Source organism: Hyla sarda, chromosome 2, assembly GCF_029499605.1.
Source record: "Hyla sarda isolate aHylSar1 chromosome 2, aHylSar1.hap1, whole genome shotgun sequence".
NCBI lineage: Eukaryota > Metazoa > Chordata > Amphibia > Anura > Hylidae > Hyla > Hyla sarda.
Window position 1 is genome coordinate 248,820,060 of NC_079190.1, and position 13,174 is coordinate 248,833,233.

Below are 13,174 nucleotides of genomic sequence, written 5' to 3' on the forward strand. Positions count from 1 at the left end.
TTTAGGGTACAGTCACACAGGCGGGATATTACAGCGAGTTTCCCGCTGTGAGTTTGAGCTGCCGTGCAAAATTTGCTGCATCGCAAACTTGCAGCCTGATACTCACTGTAAGCCCCCTGCCCATGTGAATGTACCCTGTATAGTCTATCAGTGCATGCTGGTAGTAATAGTTTTGCAACAGCTAGAGGCACACGGGTTGGGAAACACTGAGTTAGGAAACAGACAATGTTTCCCAACCAGTGTGCCTCCAGTTGTTTCAAAACCACTACTCCCAAACATTCTCAGGCATGCTGGAAGTAGTAGTTCAGCAAAATCTTTAGAGCCAGATGTTGCCGAACTACAACTCCCAGCATGCTTGGAGTTGTAGTTTTGCAACATCTGGAGGACTACAGTTTGCAGACCACTAATACACTGGTTCCCAATCTGTGCCCTTCCAGATGTTGCAAAACTACAACTCCCAGTATGCCAAAACTGTCCAGGTATGCTGGGAGTTGTAGTTCTGCAACATCTGAAGGGCCAGATGTTACAGAACTACAACTTCCAGCATGCCTGGACAGTAAGGGCATGCTGAGGATGTGTAGTTTTGCAACATCTGGAAGGGCACAGTGGTCTCCAAACTGTGGACCTCCAGATGTTGCAAAACTGCAACTCCCAGCATGCCCAGATGCCAAGGGTTGTCTGGGCATGCTGGGAGTTGTAGTATACAGGGTCCCATTACAGCAATGCATGTCGTCTTATGTCGTCTTATTAAGGGCCCAACCGCGGCTGAAGAGGAACTCACCTGTCGTCGCCGCCGCCATCTTCATCGCAGGGATCCGGGTCTTCAGGGACGTGGTAAGTATCGGGGCCGGGCCCCAGCACTCCCCCGTCCCCTGCCGCGTCCTCCGGTCTTCCTCCCGTTCTCTCCGGACTTCCAGAGGCCGGGCAGGGCGGGAGGAAGTAACCGCCCCCCCCCCTGCGATTGGTCGGTTAGCTAACCGACGGATCGCAGGGGATAGGAGGAGGTGGTAGGCTTGCCACCTCACTCCTATACTTCAGCATGGTCCTGGCTGTCTGTGACAACCGGGATCACACAAAATTACCAGGCGGTCAGGTCCCAGAGACCCGATCAGCCTGGTATCGCCACAGATCGCAGGGGCGATTTCCCTTGCGATTTGCGACGATCGCCGACATGGGGGGCCATCGGCGTTTGCCCTGGATGCCTGCTGAAGCATTTCAGCAGGCATCCGCTTCCGATCTCTGCCCGGCGCGCGTCAGGGACCGGAAAACGCCAGGACGTACGGGGACGTCCTGGGTCCTTAAAGCCCAGGGTGCGGGATTTGTTTGTGCACTTTTGATTTTTACTCCTCCTCTTCTAAATAATAATAAAACTTTCAATTTTGCACCTACAGACCCATATAAGGGCTTGTTTCTGCATCATCAATTGTACTTTGCAATGACTTCACGACAAAATCTACGGCGAAACAAACAAAAATATTTGTGGGGTCAAATTAAAATAGAAATTGCCATTTTGTAAATTTAGGAAACTTCCATTTCTATGCAGTGCACTTTTCTGTAAAAATGATACCTTATCTTTATTCTGTAGGTCCATAGGGTACAAGGATATCCAATTCATGTAGGTTTATTTTATTTTACTACTTTAGAAAAATTATAACTACATACACCAAAATTAGTATGCTTAAAAATGTCCTCTTCTGACCCCTATCACTTTTATATTAATCTGTATTTTTTTTTTAATGGTATGTAAAGTGACCAAAAATGAGCAATTTTGGACTTTGGTATTTTTTTTACGTGTTACACCATCGGCCGTGCGGTTTAACTAACCTTATATTTTATTAGTTCAGACAATCATGCATGTGACGGTACCTTATTTGATTATGTTTATTATGATTACATAATATTATTTAAAAAAAAGGGGATGATTGAAACTTTTATTTTAGGGAAGGGGTTAATTCACTTTTATTAACCTTTTTTTTTTTTTTTTTTTTTTTTTTTTACTTTTTCTTTTTTGTCCCCATAGGGGGCTATAACATGCAATATTTTGATTGAATACACTGTTTAATGCTGAGCTTTGGATCAGTGTTATCATTGCTCTGCTGCTCTAGCCTGCCATGGCTGGCTGGGAAAAAAGAGGTGAAGGCGCTCTCATGTGCCGGAATCCAAGCAATTCCATAGGGAATGGGAAGGAGGAAGACAGCCCCTTACCAATGTTGGTTGTGTAACAAACACATCAATGGGAAGAGCATACCAAACGTGTTCCATCTGCAGCCGTCCTGTCGGGAGATAGCTATAGCAGAGAAGACTTTAAAGTGTGACAGGAACTCCCGGTGCTAATCAGAACAAGAGGAGCAGGACCTTCAGGTGAGTATCTTTAATGATCCAGAATGCAATGCATTTTGCTGCGCAAGCGCAGCTTCATCAGGCATCTGGCTGGGGACATCAGAGCACCGATTGGATGGCGAGGAGGCAGGTAAGGGCCCTCACTGCAGATGTCCCAATTAGCTCCGGTGAGCTAACCGGCATGTTAACCCCAGCATTTAGATGCTGCGATCAACTTTGATTGCGGCGTCTAAAGGGTTAATGCCGGGCATCAGCCCGATCGGTGGTGTCCCCCATTAACCATGGGTCCTGGCTGTTCATAGCAACCGGGACCCACCGGGTATGAAGCGTGCTCAGCTCGCGAGCATGCTTCAAACCCCAGTGACAGGACCATACGCCATGCATTCTTAAAGGAGTACTACGGTGCACACTTTTTTCATGTTATCCCGTCCGGGCTGCAAAATAAAAGAAAACACACTTTATCTTACCTGCCAATGAGCCCCCGGAGCTCCGGTACAGGTGTTTGGTCCCCGGGCTGTATTCTTCTTACTTCCGGTTAGCCCGGCACGTCACACGGAGCTTCAGCCTATCACCCTATGTTTTCTTTTATTTTGCAGCCCGGACGGGATAACATGAAAAAAGTGTGCACCGGAGTACTCCTTTAAGGGGTTAAGGTGAGATGTTTCTACACCTTGACTGGAGTTACCTGTGGAAAATGTTATTGACTGGGCATGATTTGGAAAGACACACCCCTGTCTATATAAGGCCATATAGAGCAATACGCAAATTGGAGCAAAAACCAATCCATGAGGTAGAACGTACTGCCCATAGAGCTTGGAGACTGAATTGTGTGCAGTCACAGATCCTAAGAAGGGTACAAATAAAAAATGTCTTCAACACCAAAAGTTCTGTCTGAGCTTTTGTGTTTAGATGGGAAAAATTTTCCCCCAATTAGGGCTTCATGGTATAATTTCATTATTCTTAATAAAAGCCTGATCCCCTGGACATCAGACTAGGCCAAAGGTTTATCTTCCAAGACATTTACCCTAAGCACACAGCTAAGATAACACAGAAATAGCTTAGGGACAACTCTGTAAATGTCCTTGTTTCCCATCCAACCTGACTAAGCTTAGATTCAATAGGAAAGAATAGCAAAAACTCCCCCAGATCCAGGTTTGCAAAACTTGTGGTATCATATCCAGGAAAAGTGGAGTTTGTAATCCCCACCAAAGGTGCTTCTAATAAGTACTGAATAAAGGGTCTGAATATTTATGCCACTGAATGTTTTACATCTTCCTGTTCGATAAATTAGCAAAGACTTGGAACATTCTGTATTCACTTTGTCATAATGGGGTATTAAGTGATGGGGCAAAACTTTATTTTATTTTTATCTTTCACAATGCTGCAACCTAACAAAAAGTGCAAAAAGTGAAAGGGCCTGAAAACTTTCCACTGATAGTGCTTGTTAACCACCAAGCTTTTTTAAAAGGAGTTCCGTTGCAAAAAGATAAGAGTTAGGCAGGGGGAAAAATACTTCATGTCTTTTTTCCGTTCAACTCTCCTACAATAACAAACACCTGATGGATAGGTGTCAGGACCCAGCAATGCCCACTGTGCAAAGGGTTCATTCGACTTCTTTGTTTGATGTCAAAAAGGACACTGAACCAGTGGGTGCACCGTGGTGATGTGAACTTAGCTTAGGATTCCTATTTTAAACAGGCTGACACTTCATATAATGTGGTTAAGCAGGGTAATCAATTCAATGTAATATTGCAGGACTGATTTCTTAAATGTCTGGATTTATAAGCAAATCTTCTTTATTAAGCTTCTGATTTAGGTATAAAGCATTGTAAGGTCACAGTCACTAGTTTATTGTGTGGTATTCACAAGTCAAATTTAACATCTCTGTGCTAAAATAAAGAATTGAAGTAGCAAGTAATAATACCATGTATGCTATGGTCACCACTTGATATATAACAGACTGAGCACCGAGCTCCACCACACCTATCAGACCTAAAAAGATAATAAAAAAAACTGTGTAAGAAGGAAGAAGAATATCTAACACACTTACAATATTTTGGAATGTTTGAAAGTTGCCAGGGTGTGATACACCCCAGTGGCGCACTCACAAGAGAGGTCTGGACATCCCCCACACATCATGAAGTACTAAATTGGCCATTAACTATTGGATTGTATTTGCATGATGGATGCCAAATCCAATTCGCAGCATGTTCTTGTTTTATTTGTTTATTTACTCACCTACAAGGAAACTGCCAATTTCATACGTCCACCACTCTATGCATACCATGAGCATACTTGGCACAGCCAGTACTACAAAGGAGTTCCAGTCTCGTAAACACTCTATAGACCAACCTTCAAATGTAACACATGATTTTTTAGTTCATATCTCAAATGCTGCTTGTATCCAATTCCTTTTTGTAACTTTTAATCTTTTGCTAATATTCACAGTACATATGTAGTGATGATATCCAAAAGCTGCTTGCTATCCTATTTGTCATGTAATGCTCACCATCAAGTGTAAACAACATTACCTGATACCAAACAAGACAGGAAGATGTCTCCACCAGCTTTATTTTATCCACTCCTTTAAGAGTACAAACACATCTAAGGTCTCATTGACACGGCTTAATTTTCAGCAGGAAAAATTCCTGATGGTCATTGTGCTGGCAGCAGGTGCTAGGACTGCATCGCTATAGAAGGCAAATTGCTTTCAGAGTGTATTCTGCAGAAAGAATGAACGTGTTCATTCTTTCTACGGAGTCGGAATTTAAATTTCTACAGCAGATGTTTCCCCTGTGGAAATTCTGTCGTCATGTGCAAGGTGCAGCAAAATCCCATTGAAAACAATAGGTGTCTACTGCAATATAATTTTCCAAGCTGAAAAGTGGGCACCTCCTATATACAGAGGACTAGTCTGCATGAAAAAAAATATAATACCAATAAAACCAGAAAGCACTATGCAGAACTTCAGAATCTTCAGCTCTAGGCCGACTTGGAGCATGGGTGGAGCTTAAGGACATCACTGCTGCTGTTCTCTGCTGGGTCCCGCTGCTAGCAAACAGCAGCGGGACATCAGGAAGCTCCGCCTATGCTAAAAGTTAGGCCCGGAGCTTAAGATACCGAAGAAGATTGCCAGAGAACTACAGTATTGAACAGGACATGGTAAGTACAGTTCTCATCAGTGTCCCCTGCACTACCTGTTTGTACTGACAGGTTAGTGCAGGTTACACTGATGACAGATTTCCTTTAACAACACTCAAAAACACTAAATGTACAAACCACACCCTTAACTGAAATTGCTCACTAGGCAGAACCCCACAAAATGCAGAATATTAGCAAGTCTGGAGCATATAGGAATCACATTATAAATGAGTAATACAGAGTGAATGCAAATTAAAAATACCCCCTACTATCCTGAGGGTCTCATGCTCAAGTGAGGTGTAATGGTTCCACGTGGTCCATTATCTCCAACAGCTTCTTCAGGAGTGACCTCAAGTTATAAAAGTCACAGTTTTAAAGGCATATGTATTGCAGTCATAACCAGAGAGTTGTCCAGTAAATGTACCTGTTAGGGGGTGTGGTTGGTACAATTAGGGGGGCATTTATCTGATGCCAGTCTAAATAAGAGCACTGACAATTCACAGGCTCACAGGATTCAAGTACAGGTGTGTGCCTGTACATAAATCACAAAGTTTATACTGCCTGTACATTCTTCCTTAATTCTTTGTCCGGTCGGAAGTGGTAAGAATTCAAGTAGAGTTTACGTTTGCAAGCAAGCATAAACTGTGTTAAATTTGGTAAACGGAGGTGACCATGTCCCTTGTATGAAACCACGCCCCTCTACCGCAAGCTCCAACTGCACAGCGAGTGCAGCGAAAATTACTTTTTTTGCTCATGGACCTTCCTTGCACAAAAATAATTGTTTGTTTTTACCACAATTGTCTTGATAAATCGTCCCCTTAGTGTTTTAAATAGACACTTTCATTTGAACAAACTTTGCATAGATCAATAGTACAAGCAAATACTTTGCAATATATCTTATTAGACACATTTTTTTTCTTCTGTAATCAAACTTTTTCCCTCCCCCTCCTGCTGTTCAAATTTTTCTTCTCTAAAAATCAGCTCAACTTTGTTCTGTGTTTGCAAGACAAGCAATTTAAAGGGGTTATCCAGGAATAGAAAAACAGAGCTAATTTCTTTTAACCCCTTAACGACGCAGGATGTAAATGTACGTCCTGGTGAGCTGGTACTTAACACACCAGGACATACATTTACGTCCTATACATACCCGCGAGCATCAGAGCGATACTCGGGTCATGCGCAGCAGGTCCCGGCTGCTAATAGCAGCCAGGGACCCGTCAGTGATGGCGAACATCCGCGATCGCGCGGATGTCCGCCATTAACCCCTCAGATCCCATGATCAATACAGATTACGGCATCTGCGACAGTGCGGTCACTAAAATGGATGATCGGAACGCCCGCAGCACTGCCTAGGCGATCCGATCATCCAGAACCGCAGACTGTGGACCCCTCACCTGAGTCCGCTGCCTTCCACGGATCTTCTGCTCTGGTCTGAGATCGAGCAGACCAGGGCAAAAGATGACCAATAACACTGATCAGTGCCATGTCCTATGCATAGCACTGTATTAGCAATCGAATGACTGCTATAAATAGTCCCCTATGGGGACTATTAAAGTGTAAAAATAAAAGGAAAAAAAAGGTGAAAAACCCCTCCCCTAATAAAAACGAAAATTGTCCCATTTTCCCTATTTCACCCCCAAAAAGTGTAAAAAAATTAAATTAAATTAAATATACATATTTGGTAAATATCTGAACTATTAAAATATAATGTTAATGATACCGTACGGTGAACAACGTTTTTTATAAAATATTATTCCCCAAAAAATTTATAAAAAAATGTATTAAAAGTTTTATAGAAGCAAATATGGTATCAATAAAAAGTACAGATCACGGCACTTATACGGAAAAATGAAAAAGTTATAGGTCTTTAAAATAGGGGGATTTTAAAAGTACTAATTTGGTTAGAAAGTTTGCAATTTTTTTTCAGCGCAACAGTAATTAGCAAAATTGCATTTTTTTTTTACATTTCCCCACACAAATATTATTTTTTTACCATACATTTTATGATAAAGTGAGTGATGGCATTACAACGGACAAATGATCGCGCAAAAAACAAGCCCTCACACTAGTCTATGGATGAAAATATAAAATAGTTATATGAAGGCGAGGAGGAAAAAGCGAAAACGTAAAAATTAAATTGTCTGAGTCCTTAAGGCCCAAATGGGCTGAGTCCTTAAGGGATTAAAAACCGCTCCCAGTCTGTCTCCAGGTTGGGTGTGGTTCTGCAGCTCAGTTCCATTGAAGTGAATGGAGCCAAGTTGTGATACAACACCCAACCTGAAGACAGACGTGGAGTGTTTTTTAAAATAAATTAACTCTGTATTTCTATTTTTGGATAACCCCTTTACACCTATTAATGCAAGGAGAGAAAGGGAGGAAAAGAAGAAAAAATGCGGGGCGCTCTCTGGCGTAGTAGGTTCTGTACCTCTTGGTAGGAAATGGAGAGATAAAAAGGACCCCACCACCACACCTGTGCAGTGGTACTGACCTCTAAGAGCAGTGCGGCGTATATGGCGCGGCTCTGGAATAGTGTGGGGTGGATCGTTACAGCTTGTTGCTTGGTACCCCCTTGTACGTTGTGCCCAAGGCAGGGCAACGGAAATGGCTATATATGAAGGAAGTACAGAAAATATGGGGGTTCTGTATCCCAAACGCTACTGTTGGATAGAATCGATAGGCCAATAGGGACACAGGATGCTTTTTATTTCATTCGTACATAAAAAGTACAACTGGACAACGCGTTTCGGTGTGCTCTCACGCCTTCCTCAGGTCCAGAATATGAATTTTATGGCGTCCTGTGAGTGGGTTCCTGAGTCCTGGCGGCAACAGGAACCCACTCACTGGAAGCCGCAAAATTCATATTGTGGACCTGAGGAAGGCGTGAGAGCACGCCGAAACACATTGTTCAGTTGTACTTTTCATGTATGAATGAAATAAAAAGCATCCTGTGTACCTATTGGCCTATTGACTCTATCCAACAGTAGCGCTTGGGATACAGAACCCCCGTATTTTCTGTACTTCCTTCATATAATGCAAGGAGAGAACTCCCCTCATCAGCTCTGGGAGAACTGCAAATTAGAAATGAAGCAGAAATAAAAAAAAACACCATATGCAAGTTATATAATGGGCAGAGATAGTGCTGCTCCTCTTGTACATACACAGGACAGCTTAGCTTGAAAAGTCACCTGAAATAAAAGGTACACTTTAAGTGTTTTTATCCGGGTTTTGTGGCATCTGCACTTCGAATCAAATATAGATTGACAATTGTTGAGATGTAATATGTTTGGCACAAAATAATGTGGTTACATTTGGGAAAAGGTTAATTTCATATTTATGAAATATATTATCGGTTCAATTGGTACATGTAAATGATTAGGGCCACACCTATGCCTAATAAAAGAAAACCCCACAGTAATGCATAGAATAAAGATAAGAGAAAAAAGGGGTGTTGTATAAAACACATAAGGGAGATTTGCAGTTTCCCACAGCAGCCAGATTGCTTCTTTCATTTTTAAAACAGCCTCTGAAAAATAAAAGAAGCATCTGATTGGTTTCTATGTGCAACTGGTAAACTTTTCCTCTGCACAGGTTTTGATAAATCTCCCCCCAAATCTTTAATTAATTAATTAGTCAGATCTACCAGAAGAAACAATGTGGATACCCAAAAGAAGATATTTAACAATGACATGAATAACCTGGAGATAATACCTGGTAGCTGTACATTGCGTCAACAAATAAACATGCATGTTCCCAACGTGTTTCTATCCACATGAACAAAAAAATCATGGAGACATCCATCATGCCACCAAAGGTATTATAGTGCAAATAAGCTGTCCCACTTAAATGAGCCACAGAAGAAATAATAAGTGAATTTACTCACATGACCAGGTCTGTTAATCACTCTGTAAACAGATGCTACCAGCTAGTATACATAGCTCTTAGTTTAATCCTACTGATAATGACTATGCCAGTGCCCAGTGGTCATAAATGTCAGGTAAAAATCAGACTCCGGCTTCACCACGAGCCTGCTAGATGTGCCTGGAGACCTGTCCGGCATCCTGCCATTTCAGGTGTGTGCTGGTCCTGCAGCTTAACATCGCCCATTGGAGTTTACTCAGTCACACAACAGGCAAACAGGGCATACAGTCATGCTGTTGGGACACTAGGCTTTTACCTCCTTGCAGAGGTGTAGCTTGTAGCTTCTGGGCCCTGATACAAAATCTGCAACAGGGTCCCATATGGCAATTATATTACTGGTCTCTAATGGGGTAGATGTGCTTTGGGGAGATACCATGATCGCTACGGTCTGAAGAACTCCAAGCATTGTGGTAGAGATTTTGCGTAGTACGATTGCAGTACTTTTCGTTCTTATTAGAACCGCATTTCTCTAGAGCATACCACCTGAAGATCGTCTCCTGCCTGCCTCGGAACATCTGAAGAAGGAGAAGATCTTGAAGACTGCAGCTCCGGAAGAAGCCGACGAAGAACCTGGAAGAAGGGAATTGGCGGTGAATTCCGGAACAGCGGCGAAGAGGAAGGCGGCGCAGAATCTTTTCGAAGAAACTCGCTGCCTCTGGAGAAGGATTTGCATAGCTCCTCCCACCGGGGGCCGGATCTGCATAGCTCCTCCCACCCGGGAAAGAAGACTTTGCGAAGCCTCTCTCCACAAGCAAGCAAGGAAGCGGAAAAGAGCCTGCTGGAAGAAGCCATGGCCTCAACCAGCAAGTCCACCCAGGAGGCTGCAGGGCAAGGCCTGGAGGTCCAGCCCCAACCACAGCAAGCTTCAAACTCCACCACAGCAAGGCAGAAGGGCAGCAGAATGCCTAACCTGGAAGCTCCAACCCTGGAGCCCTGGATGAGGCAGACTGTTGCCTTGAAGCTCAAGCCCGTGGACGGAAGGGTGCCGGACATGTCCCACGACGTGTTCTGCAAGAAGATGCTGGCGGATCAAGGCTTCCCCACGGCTGACACCCTGGGAATAGCAACCTTCTTTTCGGGAATCTTCTACATCACCTTTGCCACCATTGGGACCTGTAGAAGATACTGGGAGGTGGTGAAAGCGGCGAGTCCCGAATCCCCTTTCTCTCGCTTTGTGGGCAACTGCCTTATTCAAAGAGAGGAGAGGCGGGTGACGGTCTCAATGCGGAACCCACACACCCCAGGCACGGACATCTCGACCTTCCTGAAGCGCTTCTGCACCGTGGTGAGGGAGCCCACCCGCATCCTGAACTCACTCGGATACTGGACCTGCAAGTGGTCTGTGGTCGTCAGACTCAACAAGAACCCTGCTTCTCCAGACGGACTACAGCACCTGCCAATGACATTTTCCTTGGGCAACTCCACAGGACTTATCTTCTACCCGGACATGCCGCAGACCTGCAGGAGATGTGGCAAGATGGGCCACGAGGGCAAGGACTGTACGGAGGATGCCTGCAGGTATTGCCGTGTGACAGGTCACACGACCAAGGACTGCCCCAAGAGCAAGACCTGCAACCTCTGCGGACTGGCAGCCCACAGCTACAAGGACTGCCCCCAGAGGGAGAGAACATGGGCATCTGTGGCAGCGAGAGCACCGAAGCCAGCCCCAGCTCCGGAGCCAACACCACGGATGGCCAAGCCGACCAAGGAGGGTAAGAAGGCGAAAGCCACCACCCCTGCCCTGTCCCGCCCCTCCCCTGCCCCTCCCGCCCCATCCCCTGCCCCTCCCGCCCCATCTCCTGCCCCATCCCGCCCCACCCCTGCCCCATCCCGTCCCACCCCTGCCTCTCCTGCCCCATCCCGTCCCACCCCTGCCCCTCCTGCCCCATCCCGCCCCACCCCTGCCCCCCGTACCCCACCCCGGCCCACCCCTGCCCCGTCCTCCCCTGCCCGGCCCACCCCTGCCCCGTCCTCCCCTGCCCCGTCCTCCCCTGCCCGGCCCACCCCTGCCCCGTCCTCCCCTGCACGGGCACTCTCTCCTGCCCCCCGCCCCACCCAGCCTCCTTTCTCTCCTGGCCCAGCAGCACCTAACCCCCCTCCAGCTGCTGGTGCCCGCCCTTCGGAGGACTTTCCTGTGATTCCTCCCCCAGGTACCATACAGAGGAAGAGGAAAGGAAGGGACAACGCATCAGAAGAGTCCCACAAAAGAAAGATAATCGAGACCTGCGAGACCCCTCAAGCTTCAGATGAGGAGGAGGAGATGGAGCAGGTCTGCGAGAGCCTTGAAGCTTCAGAAGGAGAGGAGGTGATGGAGCAGGCCCAAGTGGAGCAGGTCCAAGCAGAGCCAGTCCAAGCAGAGCCAGTCCAAGCTCAATCTATGGAGGAGCTGCTGCAGGACCCAGAGGTCAAGAAAATCCTGGACACTCCGTCCAACACGGTCTACGACGAGTTCTTGGAAGGGCGCTACGAGAAGCCACACGAGCCGACAGGCGCCAGAGAAGAGGACCCGTCCGACCAGACTGGTAACTAGTATCAGAACTAACCTCTCTTTTTATTCCCATGGCTGATCTCAACATCTTCTGCATTAATGTGAGGAGTATTAGAGCTTGGTTTAGATTTCAGACTGTTCTTACGTTCTTAGATTCCCAGAGGTGTGATGTTTACATGTTGCAGGAATGTGCTTTGTCTGCTTCTAGGTCTTACAACCATCTGGCCAGGCAGTGGCCTCACGGCCCTTCCTACTGGTCTGGTGGGGGCGACAATAGGTCTGCGGGGGTGGCCATCCTGATCAGGGGAGGTAACTTTGCACTTGATTCCGTCCGGGAGCTCGTCTGTGGCAGACTTCTTGTCGCAGACGGTTCCTGGGCGGGTGAGCCCGTGCGGCTCATCAACGTGTATGCCTCCCCTGAGAGGGATGTCCGACTGGAGGTTCTCCAGGCCCTGCGGGCTGAACTCGCCACCACTAGGGCAGTAGTGTTGGGTGGTGACTTCAACTGCCCCATTGAGGTGGACGGGCGCAGTTCTGGCACATCCGCCAACCTGGACGTGACGTCTAAACTGCTGATTGAGATGGTGACGGAGGCATCCTTGCAGGACGTTGTCGGGTCCATCGGGAACGGCTCCGTAAACTATACGTGGAGCCGCCCCGATGGCTCGCTCCGTTCTCGGATAGACTTCATCTTCACTTCGAGAGCAGTCAGAAAGGTGTCGTACTCTATGGTCCCCTGCTTCTTCTCTGATCACAGGGCCATTCGATTCCGGGGGACTCTGGGCCATGGATTCCCACCTGGCCCAGGCTCCTGGAAGTTGAATTGTGCCCTGTTGGAGCAGAGGGAGGTCATGGAGGAACTTAGGGATGCGTACCTTGTATGGCGAAATGACAAATGTCTGTTCAAGTGCATCAGCGATTGGTGGGAATATGTTAAAGTCGTATTCAGTTGTTTCTTTCAGGCAAAAGGCAGACAACAGGCGTGTGCGAAGAAGTGGGACTTGAGGAAACTGCAGCGCGAGCTGCGGTCCCTGCAGGACCTGCTCCAGTGTGGCTGGGACGTCAGGGAGGAGCTGGAGGAGACCAAAAAGAGCTTGAAAAGGCACTTTGAGGAGGAATCCAAGCGAATCGTCTTTCGTTCCAAGGTGGAGAACCTGGAGAAGGGTGAGAAATGTAACTATTTCTTTTTCAGGAAGCTCCATGCCGGCCACACGCCCCTGACTGAGCTACGAGATGAGACCGGACACATGAGGAGCGGCAAGGAGGAAGTGATGGGGGTCGTCCACG

The 13,174-nt window shown here is 46.4% G+C and overlaps 1 protein-coding gene across 3 annotated transcripts in view; it reads right to left on the minus strand.

The window, feature by feature from the left end:
- The window catches only part of LOC130355965 (multidrug and toxin extrusion protein 1-like), a 94,793-nt gene that overhangs the window by 49,059 nt on the left and 32,560 nt on the right, over nt 1-13,174 (minus strand). For 2 of the 3 annotated variants that reach the window (XM_056556903.1, XM_056556904.1), the window contains 2 exons: nt 4,579-4,692; nt 4,265-4,332 (listed from right to left, as the gene is read on the minus strand). In XM_056556903.1, coding sequence (XP_056412878.1) covers nt 4,265-4,332; nt 4,579-4,692 — 182 coding nt within the window. The remainder of the gene's footprint in view (nt 1-4,264; nt 4,333-4,578; nt 4,693-13,174) is intronic. The other variant, XM_056556905.1, reaches the window with a different exon arrangement.